This window comes from Pieris rapae, chromosome 13 (genome assembly GCF_905147795.1).
Source record: "Pieris rapae chromosome 13, ilPieRapa1.1, whole genome shotgun sequence".
In the NCBI taxonomy this organism is placed as follows: Eukaryota; Metazoa; Arthropoda; class Insecta; order Lepidoptera; family Pieridae; genus Pieris; species Pieris rapae.
This window is the reverse complement of record NC_059521.1, coordinates 8393984-8413743: the sequence shown is the minus strand read 5'-3', so window position 1 is coordinate 8413743 and position 19760 is coordinate 8393984. Positions and strand designations below refer to the sequence as shown.

General features: G+C 32.8%; 5 protein-coding genes across 5 annotated transcripts; 2 read left to right on the top strand and 3 right to left on the bottom strand.

Moving 5' to 3' along the window:
- Positions 1-879: 879 nt before the first annotated feature.
- LOC111000170 (CCR4-NOT transcription complex subunit 11) lies at positions 880-9002 on the top strand. The gene is made up of 10 exons (XM_022269530.2): positions 880-1041; positions 1114-1205; positions 1292-1515; positions 1768-1928; positions 6692-6842; positions 7018-7143; positions 7345-7536; positions 7767-7906; positions 7975-8140; positions 8648-9002. Exons 1-10 carry the CDS (start codon positions 998-1000, stop codon positions 8762-8764), a joined length of 1413 nt encoding a protein of 470 aa, XP_022125222.2. The 5' UTR covers positions 880-997; the 3' UTR covers positions 8765-9002.
- Positions 9003-9392: 390 nt separating this feature from the next.
- Positions 9393-10214, bottom strand: LOC111000174 (acyl-CoA-binding domain-containing protein 6). The gene has a single exon (XM_022269533.2). It carries the CDS (start codon positions 10212-10214, stop codon positions 9462-9464), a length of 753 nt encoding a protein of 250 aa, XP_022125225.2. The 3' UTR covers positions 9393-9461.
- On the bottom strand, positions 10214-10471 carry LOC111000173 (SRA stem-loop-interacting RNA-binding protein, mitochondrial-like). The gene has a single exon (XM_022269532.2). It carries the CDS (start codon positions 10469-10471, stop codon positions 10214-10216), a length of 258 nt encoding a protein of 85 aa, XP_022125224.2.
- On the bottom strand, positions 10269-11170 carry LOC123689672 (probable methyltransferase-like protein 23). The gene has a single exon (XM_045630951.1). The coding sequence runs from the start codon at positions 11168-11170 to the stop codon at positions 10475-10477; it is 696 nt and encodes a 231-aa protein (XP_045486907.1). The 3' UTR covers positions 10269-10474.
- Positions 11171-11605: 435 nt separating this feature from the next.
- On the top strand, positions 11606-19669 carry LOC111000172 (3-ketoacyl-CoA thiolase, mitochondrial). The gene is made up of 8 exons (XM_022269531.2): positions 11606-11754; positions 12006-12172; positions 12546-12677; positions 13545-13809; positions 14191-14366; positions 15127-15321; positions 16711-16865; positions 19243-19669. Exons 1-8 carry the CDS (start codon positions 11736-11738, stop codon positions 19322-19324), a joined length of 1191 nt encoding a protein of 396 aa, XP_022125223.1. The 5' UTR covers positions 11606-11735; the 3' UTR covers positions 19325-19669.
- The last annotated feature ends 91 nt before the right edge of the window (positions 19670-19760 follow it).

The window sequence follows — 19760 nt, the reverse complement described above, 5'->3', positions numbered from 1 at the left end:
CACAAAAAAAAATGTAAAACTTATCAAAATCGATTCAGCGGTTCCAACGAAATATATTTGCAATTGCACTTATAATTTGTATTTAAGTTTATAAGAAGGTACTGTAGGACTTTGTAGATATGTTAATCTCGTAAGTTTAACTTTACTTCGTGTATAAATAAGTAGGCTTAATAATTTATTTATGGGATTTTAACAATACAGTATACACGTTAATTGATCGAAGTATTGGTTTCCCATTTGTATAATTGAAGTTTATTAGATATTTGTTAAATTTTTCCTTAAAAAAATATATTAATAAATTTACTTATTGCAAAAATGAAACTCGAAAAGTAATTACACGTAACAATAATATTAAAAAATCTAGATCAAGGAGTTGAATAACGCAAAAAAGTAGGTTAAACAAATAAAACATTACTGAGAAGGACGATTGTTGTTCTGTAGTATATATATCTACAATTATATAGTAATAAAGATTCTGAAACTTGATTTAGCGTAAACAAAACTTGGAAGCTCAATTTCAACCATATCTGGTTAAATTCCTATGAAACGTAGAGCATTCTACGTTCTTGTTACTGCCATTTGTCTAATATTGAATGTTTATTTTTTCTGTAAAGATCTTATACAAACAACAATTCTGAATATATAATCATAATGGATTTAGTTACATGGAGATCACATTTAAAAAAACAGTCTAGAGTTATTTTCCACGCCCTCTATCATGTTAATATGAAGTAAGAGCTACTTTGCGCCGTTATCACATAGTTTATCTGTTGAGTTTTGAAATACATAATGTCAGCAGTTAAAAATCATTTTGAATGTTACATATCAGTTGTCAGTTGTCACCGTAACCTAAGATACAAAAAGAAAACAAATTGCATCTTGTAAATTTGCATGTTATTTATTTTCTTTACAGCTTAAGTTGTAGTTATATATTTTTTAGGATAGGTATTAGTTTTTTTCACCGTAAACCATTTAATTTCGTTTTTTTCCTTTCACTATGACCCAACAACTAATTAATGAAAATAGTAAATACATATTAGAGTAAGTTTGCTGTCATGTGTTTTCAAGTTAAATTTGTATATAGAATGAGTTACTTGTATATTTCTGTTTCAGTCTCTTTTCTGAGCAAACGATTGACTCGCAAAGTTTGGAAGCAATATGCGCGCAGGTGCAAAAAAGATTCCCAAGAGGGGAATACTTTAACTGTAACTACAATGATATTTTGTAATTGATACTTTGGTATTAAATAGATTTAGCTTGCATATAGGACTACACTATTTTATATTTTCAGTGTCACTACTGCTATCATCTCTTACAACTGGTGGAGATCTGTCGCTTCCGGGTCAGCGTGTTGTAGCACTGGCACTGATTTATGACTTTTTCAAAGTGGATAATCCATTTAGTTCCTTATTTTTACATTTATTGGAAGGCAAGCCAGGTCTGTTGCCATTAGCACCACAGGAGAGGTTATTCATCGGTCAGCTACATTCATTTGTCCCATGTAATATTAAAGACGTAAGTAAAAATTCTATGTATTCTTAACTCTGGCTACATGGTATTTGATATTGTATTATAGCCTTTTTGTAAAAATACCAAAAGTCTGAATTAAAAAACTACTCTCAACTTTGTACATAAAAAAAATTAATTTAAAGAAAAACTTGTCTGTTAAATAATAAGAGCAAATATTATAATAAAATGTTTATAAACTTGTCTAGATTTACCCAGAATTTAGACTATACAGTAATTAAAACCTGTTATTAATTACAGGTGTTTAAGAAGACTGCAAAACAAGTGATGCTGACAGAAGTGGTGAGCAAAGACCTAGAATTTGACTATTCATCTCTTCAGTCATTAGTTAACGATAGAATAACTGAAATGAGTGCAATAGCTAAAGTTACAACCTCAGCTCTTGTGCCCCTTGGAGATGGGTAAGAATATATTCATAAGTGAAATACTATGATAAGCATTATTTTTTAAATAGAAAAGAAGTTCAAATACTTGACAATACAGTCAGATAAAGTATTATATATTGAGCAATTTAAGTAAAATTGTTATTGAAAATTTAACTAGGTGGCAACACTATATATGAAGGTTATTGTAACTAAGTGTTCTTGCTGTCATTCATCTTCCTACCAAATAAAAGTTATATTTGTGCTAATTACTATCGTTTCTTTGATAAACGACCCATAATCCTTCAGGTTATGGGCCCAGTAGATTCTGCAATTGAAAGTTTTAAGAAAAATAGCAAAGAAAAAGTTACAATCGTATTGTGAAGAAATTGACAAAATAACCTCAAAATGGATTCAATGCGGTCAATAAACTTAGAAAAATTTGATGGAAATAACTTTAGGCAATGGAAATTCCAGATAAAGTGTGCCCTAAAAGCAAAAGGGATTGATATTTCAGTGCCTAAACCGGCTGGAAATAATGTTGAATGGACAAAGAATGATGGCATGGCCATGTTTATTATAACATCTTCGATGGACTTTAAACAAATAACTTTAATAGAAAATTGTGAAACTGCTAAGGAAATAATGACAAAACTTGAATCAATATACGAACAGAAGAGTGAATTATGTAAAATGTTGATCCATGAAAAGTTTTATCAGTATAAAATGTCTACAAATGACAGTGTAGCTCAACACATTTCTAAAGTGGAATCATTGGCCAAGCAGTTAAAAGAAAGTGGCGAAAGTATTAGTGAAATGGCTGTGATAACAAAAATACTTGGAACACTGCCTCATAAGTATAGATCACTCCGTCAAGCGTGGATGTCTTTGGATCCAGAGCAACAGACTCTTGTCAATCTCACTGCTCGTTTGTTAGATGAAGAAGCTAGTTTACAGTGTGAAGAAGAACAAGAAACCGCTCTTCTTGTGGCTAAGAAAGGATGGAAAAATAGCCCAAAACAAAGTGAGCTGAATAGAAATGCTAGTAATTCAAATCAAAATAAAAACAGTAAACACAGATTTGAATGTTATAATTGTGGGAAACGAGGACATTTTTCTCGAGAATGTCGTGCTCCAAAGAAATCAAAGTATAGAAAACCTCAACAGGAAGGTGCAGACTTGTTAGCGTTTAATGTAGAAACCAAATTCCATGAAGCTGAAGACAATGTGTGGATTTTAGACAGTGGTGCCTCTGCACATATGACCTATAGAAAGGAGTTCTTTGTAGAACTATTGGAATGTAACCAGAAATCATTGATATTAGGAAACAAACAATCAGTGGAAGTGGCTGGCATTGGCAAGGTGTTAATAAAGAGATGTGTCAATGGACAGTGGGAGAACAGTGAACTACATGATGTATTGTATGTTCCGAATTTGCGCCGAAATCTGTTCTCAGAAGGTGTGATAATGCGTAAATCATATATCATTATCAAGAAAGACTCTGGTGCATTCATTTACAAAGGAAATGACTTGGTAATGTGTGCAACAATAACAGAAAATAATTTACACGAATTGAAAATTAAAGCTGTGGTCTCAGATACATGTAACTTAGTTCAAAGTGATCAAAATAACATTAAAATGTGGCATGAAAGACTGGGACATGTTAACCTAAAACAAATCAAGAGTATGAGTGCTGATAATGTGGTAGAAGGCTTGAAACTGAATAACAGTGATAAAACTGATTTTGTTTGTGAAGCATGTGCATATGGAAAGCAGTGCAGATTTCCATTTCACAAATCTATACGAGGAGAACTACAGCCAGGTGACCTTGTATATAGTGATGTCTGTGGACCTATGAGTCATACATCTATCCAAGGTATGAGATACTTTATATTATTTAAGGATGCTGCTACAAGTTACAGGCATGTATATTTTGTCAAACATAAAAGTGATGTGATGGACATATTCATTAAATACAATGCTATGATCAAAAATAAGTACATGCATAGTGTCAGAATATTGCATACTGATAATGGAAGAGAGTATGTGAATAAAACCTTCAATGACTATCTCAGCAAAGAAGGTATAATTCATGAGTGTACTGCGCCATATACACCAGAACAAAATGGGCGTGCTGAAAGAGAGAACCGTACCATTGTGGAGAGTGCACGTTCAATGTTGTACGCAAGGGATGTGTCACTGGAATTATGGGCTGAGGCTGTGAATTGTGCAGTATATTTATTAAACCGGACTTCCTCCAGCCAAACTCCTAAGAAAACACCATTTGAATTATGGAACGGCATCAAACCTCATATAGGCCATGTGAAGGTGTTTGGAAGTATTGGATATGTCCATATTCCTAATCAGCTAAGAACTAAACTTGACAAAAAGAGTGAGAAAATGATACTAATTGGGTATGATAATAACAATTACAGGATGTTCAATCCAGAAACCAAAAAGGTTAAAATATCAAGAAATGTAATTTTTGAAGAACATAATGTTCCAGAGATAAGGAAGAATATTACACAAATATACATTGACGATGAAGTGAAGACATTAGGACAACAAAATCAAATGCAAGAAACAAATGTAGAGGATACTCTTGTGGAAACTTCATCATCAGAGAATGAAGATACCGTGTTGAGTTGTAATAGTAATGACCCTACATATGAACCTTCTCAAGAATTAGATGATGATTTAATTCAAAGCAACATAAATTTGAGACCAAGGATTAATAGACGTTTTGAAGCAAACCTAATTGAACTGTCACTGCCACAAACGTATGCTGAAGCAATGAAAAGTCCACAAAGAAACGACTGGTTGAAAGCTATTGATGAAGAATTGCTTGCACATGAAGAGAATAATACTTGGACTCCAGTAGAGAGGTCTGGTCAACGTACGCTTACTACAAAGTGGGTTTTTGCTATAAAAAAGGATGAAAATGATCAGGTAAAACGGTTTAAAGCTCGTTTATGTGCACGCGGATTTAATCAAATAAAAGATATTGACTATCAAGAAATATTCTCTCCAACAACGAGATATGACTCTATAAGAATTATCCTTTCTATTGCAGCTAAATATAATTTAGAAATTCAACAGTTTGATGTAAAGACTGCTTTTTTGAACGGGTATTTGGAAGAGAATATTTTTATAGAAGTACCAGAAGGAATTTCATTTAAAAATGATTGTATCCTAAAACTTAATAAATCACTGTATGGACTTAAACAGGCGTCTCGTTGTTGGAATAGAAGATTCACTGAGTTTTTAATAAAATATGGTTTTGTGCAATCTCAGGCTGACAGTTGTGTTTATGTAGGTATTTTCAATGGGGTGAAAGTATTCATAATAATTTATGTTGATGATGCACTTGTAGTCTCTTCCAGTTCCTCAATGATTAAAAGAGTTATAGAATATTTGAAACAAACATTTAAAATAAAAGAATTAAAATTGAAATATTTTTTTGTGGGAATGGAAATAGAGAGAGTAAATAATTGTATCTGTATTTATCAAAGAGATTACATTGAAAAATTAATAGAGAAGTTTTGTATGAGTGATTCAAATCCTGCCAGTACCCCTGCAGATGTAAATGTTGTTATTTCAAAGAAAATGGATGAAAATATTATTAATTTTCCATACAGAGAAGCTATAGGGTCCTTGTTATTTTTGAGCTCTGTTTCAAGGCCTGACATTTCTTTTGCTGTAAATGTTTTGAGTAGATATGTAAACGATCCAAGTCAACAACATGTAAATGCCATTAAACGTGTTATTAGATACCTAATAAATACTAAAGATTTATGTATATGTTATGGAGAAAGTAGTGATCTCACTGGCTATTCGGATTCAGATTTTGCAGGTGATGTAGACACGCGTAAGTCTACTACAGGTTATATTTTTAATATGAATGGGGGACCTATAACATGGTGTAGCCAGAAACAGAAGACTACTGCTCTCTCCACAACTGAAGCAGAATTTGTAGCTGCTTGTGAAGCTGCAAAAGAGATATTATGGTTACAGCAATTATTATTAGATTTAGGTGAAAATATTACATCTGTTCCATTGTATGTTGATAATCAGAGTGCAATTAAGTTAATTAGCAATCCTGTTTATTATAAGAAAACCAAACACATAGATGTGAAATTTAATTTTATAAGGGAAAAGGTTGAGTTGGGTGTAATTAAACTAAATTATATTCCTAGTAACAGTCAATTAGCAGATATGTTAACTAAAGCGTTACCAACTCAAGCTTTTATCTATTTAAGAGATCACATTTTGTTTTTCTTTTCACAACTCTAATTTCAGTAGGAGTTATTTTTTTTTATATTTGTACCTAGTTTAAATTTTAGTGGGAGTATTGAGCAATTTAAGTAAAATTGTTATTGAAAATTTAACTAGGTGGCAACACTATATATGAAGGTTATTGTAACTAAGTGTTCTTGCTGTCATTCATCTTCCTACCAAATAAAAGTTATATTTGTGCTAATTACTATCGTTTCTTTGATAAACGACCCATAATCCTTCATTATATATATATTTTTTTGTAATACAGATTGTATAATTCTATGTTCATGTAATTGATCAATAATGAATGAAATATGGAATTTCTTTGAGCTTTTTTTGAAAAATTAACGAACGAGTGCTTGGATTGTTCTTTACAGAGTGTATTGTTCCTGAAAATGACTACATATATTGATTATAAATTGTTCTTTTTACTTAAGGAACAAGCAAGTTATTAAGTGATTGGCTTTGCCTTTTTGATCCTGCAACTTACCAGGTATAATAAACTAACTTAAACTATTCAACAGGTCTCCACCCAATCGAATGGCGATGAAGGAGCTCTTAGAAGCCTTAATGTCAAATGACTATATCCCATTGCACAAAACATTGAAGCCAATTGGTCCAATACCACCTCCACCTTTCCTGATTGAACCAAATGAAATTCCCTTCGCCAATGAAGTAAGTAATAAAAAATAACCCAGGGTCATCTCTTGTAGTCATTTTTTTAATGGAATTCTGATCATGTCTCAGGGTACCTAAAAGCAGTAAAACAAACATAAATTACAATAAAAAAATATGTTTTTTACATTATAATACCTCCTGTATATTATAGTAATACCTAGATATTTTGTAGGGTGTGTGGAAGAATTTACCAAACCGTGGTACATATGTGCCATTATATGACACAGATTTAGATGGACTGTTGGGCCTTAGACCTGAAAAGGTCGAGAAGAAAGTCTCCCAGTCTCCTAAGACTAAAGTAAGATAAGAAATATTTAATTTTGTTCTTATGTTCTAGAAGTTAAGAAGAAAGTTATTTTTTTGATCAGCCTTTATTTTTTGTATACATTAATCTTTTTATATTTATTCACAAAAAAAGTTATTCAGTTCTTTGATAAAGTCATATCAATTTGTACAATATGTTTATGCAAGTACTACACTGCTACTTTTTAAACTTCAGGATGAAAAGAAAGAAAAGCAAGAAGAGAAGAAGATAGAAGAGAAAAACCCTGCTAATGTATCAGCAGAAGCAAAAGAGTTAACTCAAATAGCATTAAAGGGGGTACTGAGTGTGCCACACCAACAGAGACTGTTAGCGATACTAGACCAGACCCCTGACATTGTCTATGAAATTGGTATCACACCTTATCAGGTATTATAAGTTAAATAATACTGAAAAGTCACTAAACACTATAATATAGGTCCACATCTCTGTATCTGTACTACCTATGAAAGTTGATCTGCTTTCTATTCCTACTAACTCAAAATAATTATTATTTCACCAAACATCACAATCAGTACCTCAGCACTTCCTAGTTTACTACTCAGTTTTCTACTTTGAGCAATCAGGTTGCCTTGGAGATAATATTTTTTATATTTCAGTTACCAGAGTTAGTAGAGAATAATCCAATGGTGGCAATATCTGTACTTCTAAAACTGATCCACTCTCAACATATCACTGAATATTTCTCGGTTCTCGTTAATATGGAGATGTCGCTGCATTCCATGGAAGTTGTAAATAGGTAATATAGTAAAAAATATTTGACAATTTTTATCTTTATAAAATCCTTAATATTGTTTTCTTCCACAGATTAACAACATCAGTAGATCTGCCGGTTGAGTTTGTTCACCTTTATATTAGTAACTGTATATCGACGTGTGAAACTATACGAGACAGATACATGCAAAACCGGCTCGTGAGACTAGTATGCGTTTTCTTGCAGTCACTAATTAGGAACAAGATTATAAACGTTAAGGTAAAATTTATTAATAATTCTATCTGATATTTTTTTATATATCATTATGTATAATCGCAGCAGTGATGGTCTAGTGGCATGAGCTAGCTCCTCTCAAGCCTGAGGTTGTTTGTTCGAATCACATAATTATCTTAGTGTGTGCAAATCAGTGTCGTGTGTCAGGCATGGAACGCAAGACAAGGACACGGATTATTTGAAATATGCAGCTGAGATATAAAGGTTGTAGTGCAGCTGTTAATTTTTTTTTGCCAAATAATAAGAGCAAATGTAATACCACTGTCCTCAAGTCTATATTGGTGAAAATCTTAGTAATATTGTTAAAATAGGATTTGATTGTAAATTGATTGAAATAATAATCATTTGACCATACAGTTTATACTTCGACATTGATAACATTTTAATTAAAGCCTAGTTTTATTGTGTTAAATATTCTCATGAATTGTACATAATGAAATACATTTTTAAAAATCAGTCTTAAAATAATATGGTATTTTTTCCCCTTTTCAGGAATTATTTATAGAGGTGGAAGCATTTTGTGTCGAGTTTAGTAGAATTCGTGAAGCGGCGGCGCTGTTTAGATTACTTAAACAATTGGATTCAGGCGAGCATAAAGAAAAAGAATAGTATTTTAGGTGTGTATACACCAACAGAAGACTGAAGAAACATTGCAAATGTCTTACTGTTTTAATTTATACTGGCAGGTTCATCTGTGTTAAGAGACTTTATAGTGTATTGTCAATTTATTATTAATTTAGTTGTAACTATATATAAGAGGCAAGCCTGTGGTAATTTTACACCCCATAGAAAATTATAAGTCATGATAATATTATGGTTTTCAAATAAATAAAGCTATTCTATTGAATCTTCCTATTTATAAATATGAATAATTTATGAACATAGTTAAACAGCTTAAATTATCTTCTTTGCAAACAAAAGTAAGACTAAAATTCTACATATTTAAAGCAGTTTGATTCTAGCTCTATTTTACATTTGTCTTAAGATACTTTAACATTTAAATAAATATACTATTTTTGTATAAATAATGTACATTTCAGTACTAGTTATTTTCAACTAAACAACAATTGTAATTCACATTTATGGTATGGTTTACAGGTTGCACCTTAGTACAAACTATTTTTATAAATTGTCCCTATATAAAATTATTATTAGGCTTTTTTATGACATTTTAGTATTCTCAATTTATTGCCTCATAATTGTACTGTACAATGTAGGGGAAAAATAAAAGTTTCTCTAATACAATTTGCTTTAATTAACCACTATCTACAAATATAGAAATAAAACTAAAAATTGGTAAATGCTACTAAGCACATAGAATATTCCTGATTTCCTCATCAGCTGCTAAGTCTAACGGTGAACAGTCATCCTCATCTTTAAATTGTTTTGCTCCTGCATTTATTAAAATTTGTGTGGAATTTACATGCCCACATGATGCTGCATAATGCAATGCTGTTTGTCCAGAATTGTCCACTGCATTTATGTCACAACCTGATTGAATAGCAGCTTCTAATGCTGATGTTGCATTTCTATCAGCTGCCCAGTGCAAAGCTGTAAGACCATCTTTATCTCTTTGACCCTTGATAGCAGGATTGTTTGAAATTAACTTTGATACTAGTTCCCCCATGTTTTCTCTAGCTGCATCAAGTAGAGAAAACTCATCATGTGATAGGTCTGGTTCAGCTGCACGCTGCAAAGATGATACAGCTACCCACTGCTGCTTAGGACCAGCTTCTTCCACTAGTTCACATTCAGGATCATACTTTTGCACTAAGTCAATATATTTTTGCTTTGCTTCATCACTAGGCATATCAACAAGGGATCTCCATGCTTCCCATTTTTTGCGGCCCTTTCCATCTAACCATCCTGGTCTTGGTATGTTGCATTTACCCTCAGTGCTCTGCTTATATAAACCATATAATTCTAATAGTTGATTATTATTAAGTTTAGTTGTTATTTTTCTTACATGATCAGATGCTTTATTAAAGGATACTTCCAAGGGAGACTGATCATCCTCTGAGAAATCAGAGTCAGGATATTCAGGTAGTGCCTCTGCCATTATTCTTTATTATGCTGGACAGTCAAATTTAGACCTTCTAGTGTGTGTATTTGCTTATTTGTTGCATTGGCAGCATCAGCTGAACTCACAAATTCAACAAAACCATAACCTTTGCTTAATCCTGTTGAGCGATCAAAAACAACTCTGGCACTTTGCACTGGGCCAAACTGGGAAAAGTATTCTCTTAATTGGCGATGTCCAACAGTCCATGGCAAGTTGCCGATAAATAGGCGTACTGCTCTAACTGTGCTTGCCATAACCTACACTGAAACAATTTCTAGTAAATGTAATGAACGATCACCAACTAGTGCTCTATAATCTATACCAGAACTTTCACTTAAGGAATCCAAGTCGAGTAATGCGCCTTTTAAGCCCCACTTCTGCAGAAGAGCCTCAATGGACCAGTCCGTGCTCCGCTCCTGGTAAGCACACAAAAATCTAGAGTCAGTACCGTCAAGCAAATAAGCAACGGTAGATAATACCTCTTCGAATTGTGAGGGTTCGTAAAAACAGTCTGAAGCTAATATTAAGTCTACTGGACGTAAGTTGTGCACATCAGCTAAAAATAGGCCCCAAGCTAGTCCTAATATTTGAACATCACGACCTGGAATAAGACCATTTGCTTCACAGCAACCCGATAAGTGTTGCAGCGATCGCGGGAGTGCAACGCTATCTGTGAGAGTCACGTGAGCACCACACTTGGCAGCTAAAATACCGGGCAGTCCAGTTCCGCAACCAAGTTCCAATATTCGTAGTCCACGTAGAATTTTTCGCTGACTCCACAGGTACCAAGCTAATAGCGGAGCAGAGGGCCACGTGTAAAATGAATAGCCCGCAGATAATAGTTCGGGTATTACTATTTCCAAATAATCACCTCGAGTGTCTCCGTTGTTGAGGGATTTTCCACGAAATACAAATTTCTTTAGTTGACCACTGACGATAGGACCATCGCTCATTGCATAAGCATTATTTAAACATTGATAGCCTAAAAAATGTATAAACTCCAAACGCCAAAAATAAATTACCTTTGGAATTCACTGACGACTGAAGATTTCAAGAAGTAAGAACCGCGACAGATCACAGATGAAAGAAGTGTTAGTTGACTGGGATTTAGTATTGCCACTTACGCTACAACATCAATTTTGGACGGTAGGTCACACATTACTATTCTTTTGCTAACGATTATTTCAAGATGAGATGAGATCAATATATATCAAAACTATAATATATTAGAACTAAGTAACTTATAATGTATTACATATATTATATACGCATCAACAATGATGATTGATGGCCACATTGAACGATGCTTGTAAATCTGTGGTTAATTCAGACATTAAGTAATATCTGAAGATATATTCTGTAAAATAAAATTTCGAATTTGTGAACTTCGGAGTACGGAGTACGGACTACGGAACTTCGGACGACGGACAGTAGTCGTTGCTTATGTTTGCCGTAAATAATTTTTATTAAGAATAAATCAGTTTAATTAAATATATATATATATATACTCTCCACAAAATGTCTGTTGCCGTTAAAGGTAAATATTATTTCACTAAATTTAATGTTGACTGATTCAATATATTCAACGTGTATATTGTGTATTGATTTTGGGGTCAAATTCCAATAAACTTTTATCTGTAACTTTTTTTAAACTTTTTTTTGTTTAATAACTGCGTTGATAATCTGAAATAAGTAAACTTTTTATTGAATGTCGCTTACTTATTGAAAGAGATTGAAAATTTAATATAAAATAGACTTATTAACTTGTTTTTAACTTTTTATTTACAGGAATATTTATTCTGGGTGCCAAACGTACTCCATTTGGTACGTTTGGTGGCGTTTTTCGCAACACATCAGCAACTGAACTACAGACTTTAGCAGTAACCGCGGCCTTGAAAGAGGCAGGGGTAGCCCCAGACCAAGTTGATTCAGTAGTTGTGGGTCAGGTTATGAGCGTACGTATCCCTTTTGTTTTATGAATTTTCAATAATATTTTTTGTCTGATAATTGTTATCAGTATTTGTACATTAGTTCAGAGTTAAATCCAGTATGTGTTCATTTGAAAATGAATATTCTAGACCTTACTTTGAGAGCCACTGTACATACTAAAACTGTTTTTTAAATGTGTTCAAATTGTTAATATAAATCAACATCCATACGAATTATTAAAAACACAAAATCATAAATCTTTAAGTTTTGTGTAAAATGAAATATGAATATGAACAGAAACTAAAAATAAATGTATGACGGCAATAAGGTTGATTTTAGAAAACATTCATTGTTAATCTGAATTTATGTTTTTTTCATTTAATTCTAAAATTAACTCAGGCAACTCAAGCTGATGGCATCTATACACCAAGGCACGCAGCACTTAAAGCCGGTATTCCTCAAGATCGACCAGCATTGGGAATTAACAGGCTTTGTGGATCTGGTTTCCAATCAATCGTTAATAGTGCGCAGGTAAGATTTTTGAATTGGACATTTTTGAATTGACAAACTCATAAGGTGAGTTTTTAGGAGCATACCAGAACTGCAGTAGTTAATTTTTTAATTGTTGATTATTACAAAAAAGTTATCACAATCAAATTCTGTGATGATATTTTAATATAAAGAGTGTATATATGTACATAATTACAAGATATTAAACTACAAAAATATTTTAATAAAGTCTTGCTGATAATAAAAGTATTTAACAATTTTATTTGATAAATTTTTCAGAGACTTTCTTCACCAACCATTCTAATTCCCTGTGGAAGATAATCACAAATATGTCCACATTTAATATACATATCTATTAACCATATACATGTGTAGAACCTAAAATATTTATACACCACAGAACAAAATAAGTAATAATAAATACTTAAGATATGGCAGTAAAAGTATTAACCTATTTTTTTTTTTAAATTAACTTTTATATGTTATTCATGTACTTGTCATACTTTTGCTAACCTTTAGAGTTTAGTGCTTGTTTATTACCGTGCGTGTGAATATGTACCTACCATAATCGTGAATAGTTAACAATTTCAACTCCTTTGTTACCTTGAAACCTATTGCAAAAGATAAAACTGAAATACATATATAAAATTATGACAAAAAATAATTAACAACATATATGATATTTGATTTTAAAATAAAAAATAAAAATGCCCATAATTGTCTAGAAAATAAGTTTCTTCCTATTAGAAGAACACATGCAAACCGATCAAGTTACGTACACACTACACACGTACAACTCTAATGTGCTGTATATATACAAACATAACTTTAAAAATACAGTAATTTAATATATTCAGACAGGGTAAAAATCAAATTCTTGTTTCTCAGGACATCCTAACAGGATCAGCTAATATATCAATCGCTGGTGGCGTCGAAAATATGTCCCAAGCTCCATTCACCGTACGTGGGGTTAGATTTGGGACTGTACTTGGGTCCAGCATTGCGTTCGAAGATTCATTATGGACCGGCTTAACTGACTCATACTGTGGTCTACCCATGGGTATGACAGCGGAGAAATTGGGCGCCCAGTTCGGTATCACCAGGGATGAGGTCGATAACTTCGCGTTGAAGTCACAGCAGAAGTGGAAGACAGGTCAGTTAGCTGTATTCAAGTAAACTTTGTAGTTACCAACAGTTGATTTTGTCCCGAAAATAGTTAAACCTTTTAACAGATTTAAATGAATCACATACATTACATTTACAAACATAATGTACACTTATAAACGTCAAAAACAATACATGAAATGCTTTTAATTTTACATTTACTGCCAGTTCTCAAATCAAGGGCAAAGGAAAAGAAGAACTGGCAATAAACTCTCCGCCACTGTTTTAATCGCCAAGTTTTTTTCAATTACACAACGTTTGTAAGGATCTGCAACCATATATAGACTACGATATACGAATATGAGTGTTTCAATCAGCCTCAAATACTGCAGGAGAATAAATCTCTTAAACGAAAACTTTTATTTAATAGCCAACGACGCGGGCGTGTTCAAAGCTGAAATCGAACCTGTGACTCTGACGATAAAGAAGAAAGAAGTGAAAGTGGAAGTAGACGAACATCCTCGTCCGCAGACCACTTTGGAGACACTTAAGAAACTACCGCCCGTGTTTAAAAAGGAAGGATTGGTGACTGCCGGTTCAGCCTCGGTAAGATATATGGACTGACAACCAAACAGGTTTTTGTGGAGTAGGATAAAAGTATACAATAATATTTAACATTTTTATCTTTGATTTTAAGTGACTCTCCCGTTTCTTTTGTTGTTCGTATTAGTTCAACAATAAATATATAAAATAATAATTATTTTTACATTCTCATACAAATGAATATCTCTAAATTGTGTCTCTTTAAATTTGTGTATTAGCGCGGGCTAAGACATTCAAATGATAAAATTCAATGCACTTTTGGCATATGGAAGTCTCGTTTCTAACTATATAACCTGTAGTATAGCTATAGAACCTGTGTTCACTTTGATAAGTGCGAGTGCAAATGATTAGTACTTGAGGATGGTTAGTGCATTAGAGTCCAATTTTTGTTTAATGGCACTGTTGAGTAAATCGCCAAACAATAATATGCCATGTTTTGACACGGTGCGAGTGAGGTGGTAGGGATGTAGGTACCCGCAGTTCACTCGCAAAAAAATCGAACACGCTTCTAATCACGTTACTACTCAGACAACTAATCACCTGCACTGATCAAAGTGAAGTGAATGAACTCGCGAGCCCTCTGGGCTCATGGGCGGCGGTATCACTTAACATCAGGTGAGCCTACTGTCCGTTTGCCCCCTGTTCTATATATAAAAAAAGGCCTTTAGATACATTAGGGCAGGTTTTACTGCAATTTTTTCTGCCCTTTGTCAATCTCATAAACTTTCAATAGATAAGTTGACACTTTTTATAACAAATTCAGGGTATTAGTGACGGTGCTGGTGCCTTGGTCTTAGCCAGTGAAGGGGCAGCTAAGAATTTCAAACCTCTCGCTAGGCTAGTGGGGTGGTCTTTCGTTGGAGTTGACCCCAGTATCATGGGTTTGGGACCCGTTCCCGCTATTGAGAACTTGCTTAAGGTCACCAAAATGTCTCTCAATGACGTAGACCTAATTGAGGTAAGAATTTTTAAATTTATATGTGGACAGTAATCTATATTTTTGTGATAACAATGATATGACTTAATGTATCATTGTGTAATATTATTGTATTATTAGCTGTTAATCAAATCTATATAATTTCAAATCATAAAAACACAACAATCGGTGGATATATTTGAATCCAATTTTGATTAAATAAAAGTTAATTATGCAGGCAGTATGCAGAAAAACGCGCGAAAATTCTTAAATTTTCACAGGAAAAAATTCGATCGGTATAGGAAATCGGTACATTGTTCTTTTATTTTAGCGCGGTTAAAAATAAAATAATACAAATATACATAACATAATATATAAAAAACCAAAAATGATACTGCATTCTGACAATCCAGACCTAGATGATAAACCAGAGACTGTTGAAAAAAAAATGTTATATTTGCTAACTTCACTGATATTTAACGAAACATTCGGTTTTTTTATCTTATATCATAGATAATTGCCTGCTCGTGATTATCGTTAGCAATTACTTTGATAAAAACGATTACCTCCAACGAAATGGACTTTGTACTCCGTGTTTTTCAAAACGTAAATATTTATTTATTTAGTACTCTTACAGCTAAGATATATTATATATACAAACAAATACACTGAGAATATAGCCAAAGATGGAATACATGATACATTTTACAACAAAAAGATTTATAAAAGGGAACAAACAAACAAAAAGTATTTCATACATTTGACTAATTGTGATTTAATTTATTTAACTAAGCCTAAATTGTTTGTGTTGTGTGATGATGTAAAAGTGGTGTTGTTGTAAAAAGACAAGCGATTATGGGTGAACAAAATGTTAGGACAAATAAATGAATTAGTTTTACATAATGCTATAACCTATTGTGAGGTCATTGCAACTTCAAATACCTGAAAATTGGAAAAAAATAACCAATGTTACTTATAGTATTGTCTTTTATTAACATAACTTTTACACATTTAAAGAAAAACACTTTTTTAACGCATTGAAGTCACCGTGACCACGCACGCTGTAAAGCACCCGAAACGTCGGTTAAATTTAAAATTACATAACTTCAATCCAATGTTACTTAGATTCCGAGACGTAGATAATAATAATGAATTGGCGTTACAACCCTAAATTGGCCTAAGACTGCATCCGATTGTTTGATCATTTACTTCATAGACAAGTACTGACAGCGTTCTGACATATGCCGTCGATTTTTGGATTTGAGACCTGCATAACGTTTCACTGTACGTTCCATTAGGCACAAGGGATCGAACCTACTACCTTTGGGATGAGTGTCAGACGTTGAATTTACCACAACAATTACACACCATTCAAACTGAACTTTTGAAGGTTTATTATATTTTACGTAGAGTAAATTTTGAATTGTCCAGATCAATGAAGCTTTCGTTGCTCAAATCCTATCATGTGCCAAAGCTCTGAAGTTGGACTTTGAGAAGCTCAACGTGAATGGAGGCGCCACTGCCCTTGGACATCCTCTTGCCGCATCTGGATCAAGAATTACTGCACATTTAGTTCACGAGCTTAGGTAAGATTATAGCTTGTTAGAATCTCTGCTTAAAAAGATACTAATATCAATCTTATTTAGATTTTATTAACAAATAACCACTGGCGCTGCATCTGGTAGGTTTGGGCATTAGAAAATTGTGTCTGACATTCACCATCGATTTGGGTTTATGGCATGCCGCTTTCCTCACGATGTTTTCCATCACCGTCCCAGCTAGTGTTAAAAGCGCATATACGCCCAAACCCAGTAACCTATCTCAATCCATTTTTCACCATCTGAGATAGACATCTTAATCCAAACATTGATGAAAGTGTGCGAATAACCAATCGACGGATTGTTACAGCCATCTGTCGATACAAGCTATCCTTGGTAGGTCCCATCGGTGTATGTGGATAGATCTTTGTATAAATATGACAGTTCAACTGTGCCAATATCCTATCTGAAGATTTTAACATACACCAGTTTTTAAAATAATAATTAAAAAGCTTTTTGATATGTTTTAAACATAGACATGTATATTTTAATATTATTTGTAAGGTTTTATTTAGTTCATATTGATTATTATCAAATATGAGTGTAAAGAGCGAAGAGATTGCATTCTATCCGTCGCCACAAGAGGATTGTCTTCGTAGAGCTTGGTTATTGGGATGCAGATAAGAGGTCGATCGACTGTCACGGTCTGATCACGGATTGCTTTCAATTTGAGATTGTGGATTAAATATTGGGTTCGGGCGATAGACAATAAGTCCATTGGTGCACAGCCGGGGTTAGAAACTTTAAGGGGTGAGAATCGCTCGCTACCACCACTTACAACGCACCACTAGGTTATATTCCTACCCGTCGTTACTGTAATTTACAATTAATTTATGTTTTTATTGTTATTATAAAGTATAATGACGTAAGTGTTGAGGTAATTTAGTACTTTAACGACCTCAATTGTTTTTCATAAGATTCTTTTGTTTGCGTAAAGGTGTTTCTTCGCTCTACACTGTCGCATACAATTATAAACGCGTTGAAACAACAGATAGAGAAATAAAGATACATTCATAATCTGTTATTACAATATCGAAGAGACTTCTCATATTTGATCTATTATATTCGGTATGTCGAATAACCTGATCAAAATGACAAACAGACTAAACGATGTCGTCGCAAAGGATTTTGACTTTACGTTGTATAAAGGGTACTTAGCTGTAATCGATATTAAAAATAATAATTTAAAAAAAAGATTAGAAAGATTTTAAGATAATAATAAGTTTTATCATAAGACAATAAATATTTTAATAGATTTTTATCGTATCTTTAAACGAGTTCGTTTATCGTTTTTATACAGGTTTGATCAAGTCTTGATAATTCATGTTATAATTATATTATCATTAAGTAATAACGTGATAAAACAATTTTTTTTGAAGTGAAACTTCTTTAGAATCGTTGTGATTTCAAACGGGATGCAATGAAAAAGCGACAGTAAAAAGAGACAGAAACATTAATTCATATGATTTAACGTGGGAGAAAATGAGATAGATAAACTTCTTTCGAATCGTCGTGATTTCAAACCGGATGCAGCGGTAAAGAGAGACAGAAACATCAATTCATCATATGATTTAACGTGGGAGAAAATGAGATAGCAGGCATTATACAGCCTCTCTTTACTGCCGCTTTTTCATTTGATCGAATTTCAAACTTTCGATGTTTTAGTTTTTCCCAAATTAAAAATTTATATTAAACTTATAAATTAAAATTTATCATTAAAATATACTGTTTTAAAAGAACACACACATTTAGATAATGGAAAATGATTAATTTATATATGATTAATAATAAAAAAAATGTTTCATTCTAAACAATAATTGTAAGAAAAATAAATTCATCATTTGCTTTATAAGATATATAAAACATATGCAGAAAACATAAAAATATCCAAATAGATTCAAACCATATTATTATCTCGTCTTATCAAAGACTGTTTTGTTATCATTACATTTATCAGTTTTCTTTTTAAGGATTTTAGAGGTCGAATATTTGTTGTTGTGACATAGATAATGCTAAGTTTTTAAAACCCATTTTTTCCATCCGTTCAACTACTGCCCCCCTGGTCAGTTGGCGACCAACAAAACTGATATCTGAGATACGCAATATCCCTGCGCCGTGTTCATATAGGTAAATAAATGGACACTTATGAATGTCAAAAAAAAATTAAATTCTGTCGGTTCTCAAGTCAAGGGCGGAACGGAAAGGAACTCAATTAATCCAACAGCGACCCTGACTTCAATATTGAGTTTTGTACCGTATTGACGTAATCAGCGAAAAACGATCTACACATACATATTGGACCGTTACACTACTTACATTGATAATATTTATATCATTATTATTATATGTCTATTTCTGTTTGTAGACGTCGCGGCCTGAAGCGTGGTATTGGATCTGCTTGCATCGGGGGAGGACAAGGAATTGCTGTCATGGTCGAAACTGTTTAAATGTGCGAATGGTTATCCAACCCTTTATTAGAATTATAAGTAAAAATGTAATTAACAAAGCAGACGGAGCAAATAATTTTAAACATAACAACCTAAACACTGGCAACATTGTTACAAAAATATTTGGATTTTTTTAAATGTTTAGGGATATCTGCCAGAATCCCGTCTTAATTCGACTGGCTGACACACAATTTTGACAATATCTGTCAAATTTAAATTAAATTTAAAAAGAACATAAAATTATCTCTGCATATGGTTTAACTTTAAAGGTGTCACTTTCTTATCATAGATTTTTTAATTGTTTTTTCAAATGGTCTTTAGCTGTAGATTTTTATATCACAATAATTAAGGCCCCAAAAGTTAGTTATATTCGTGTGTTTAACGCACAATAAAGAATAGTGTATTTACTTATTTATAGAATCAATATACAATTTTT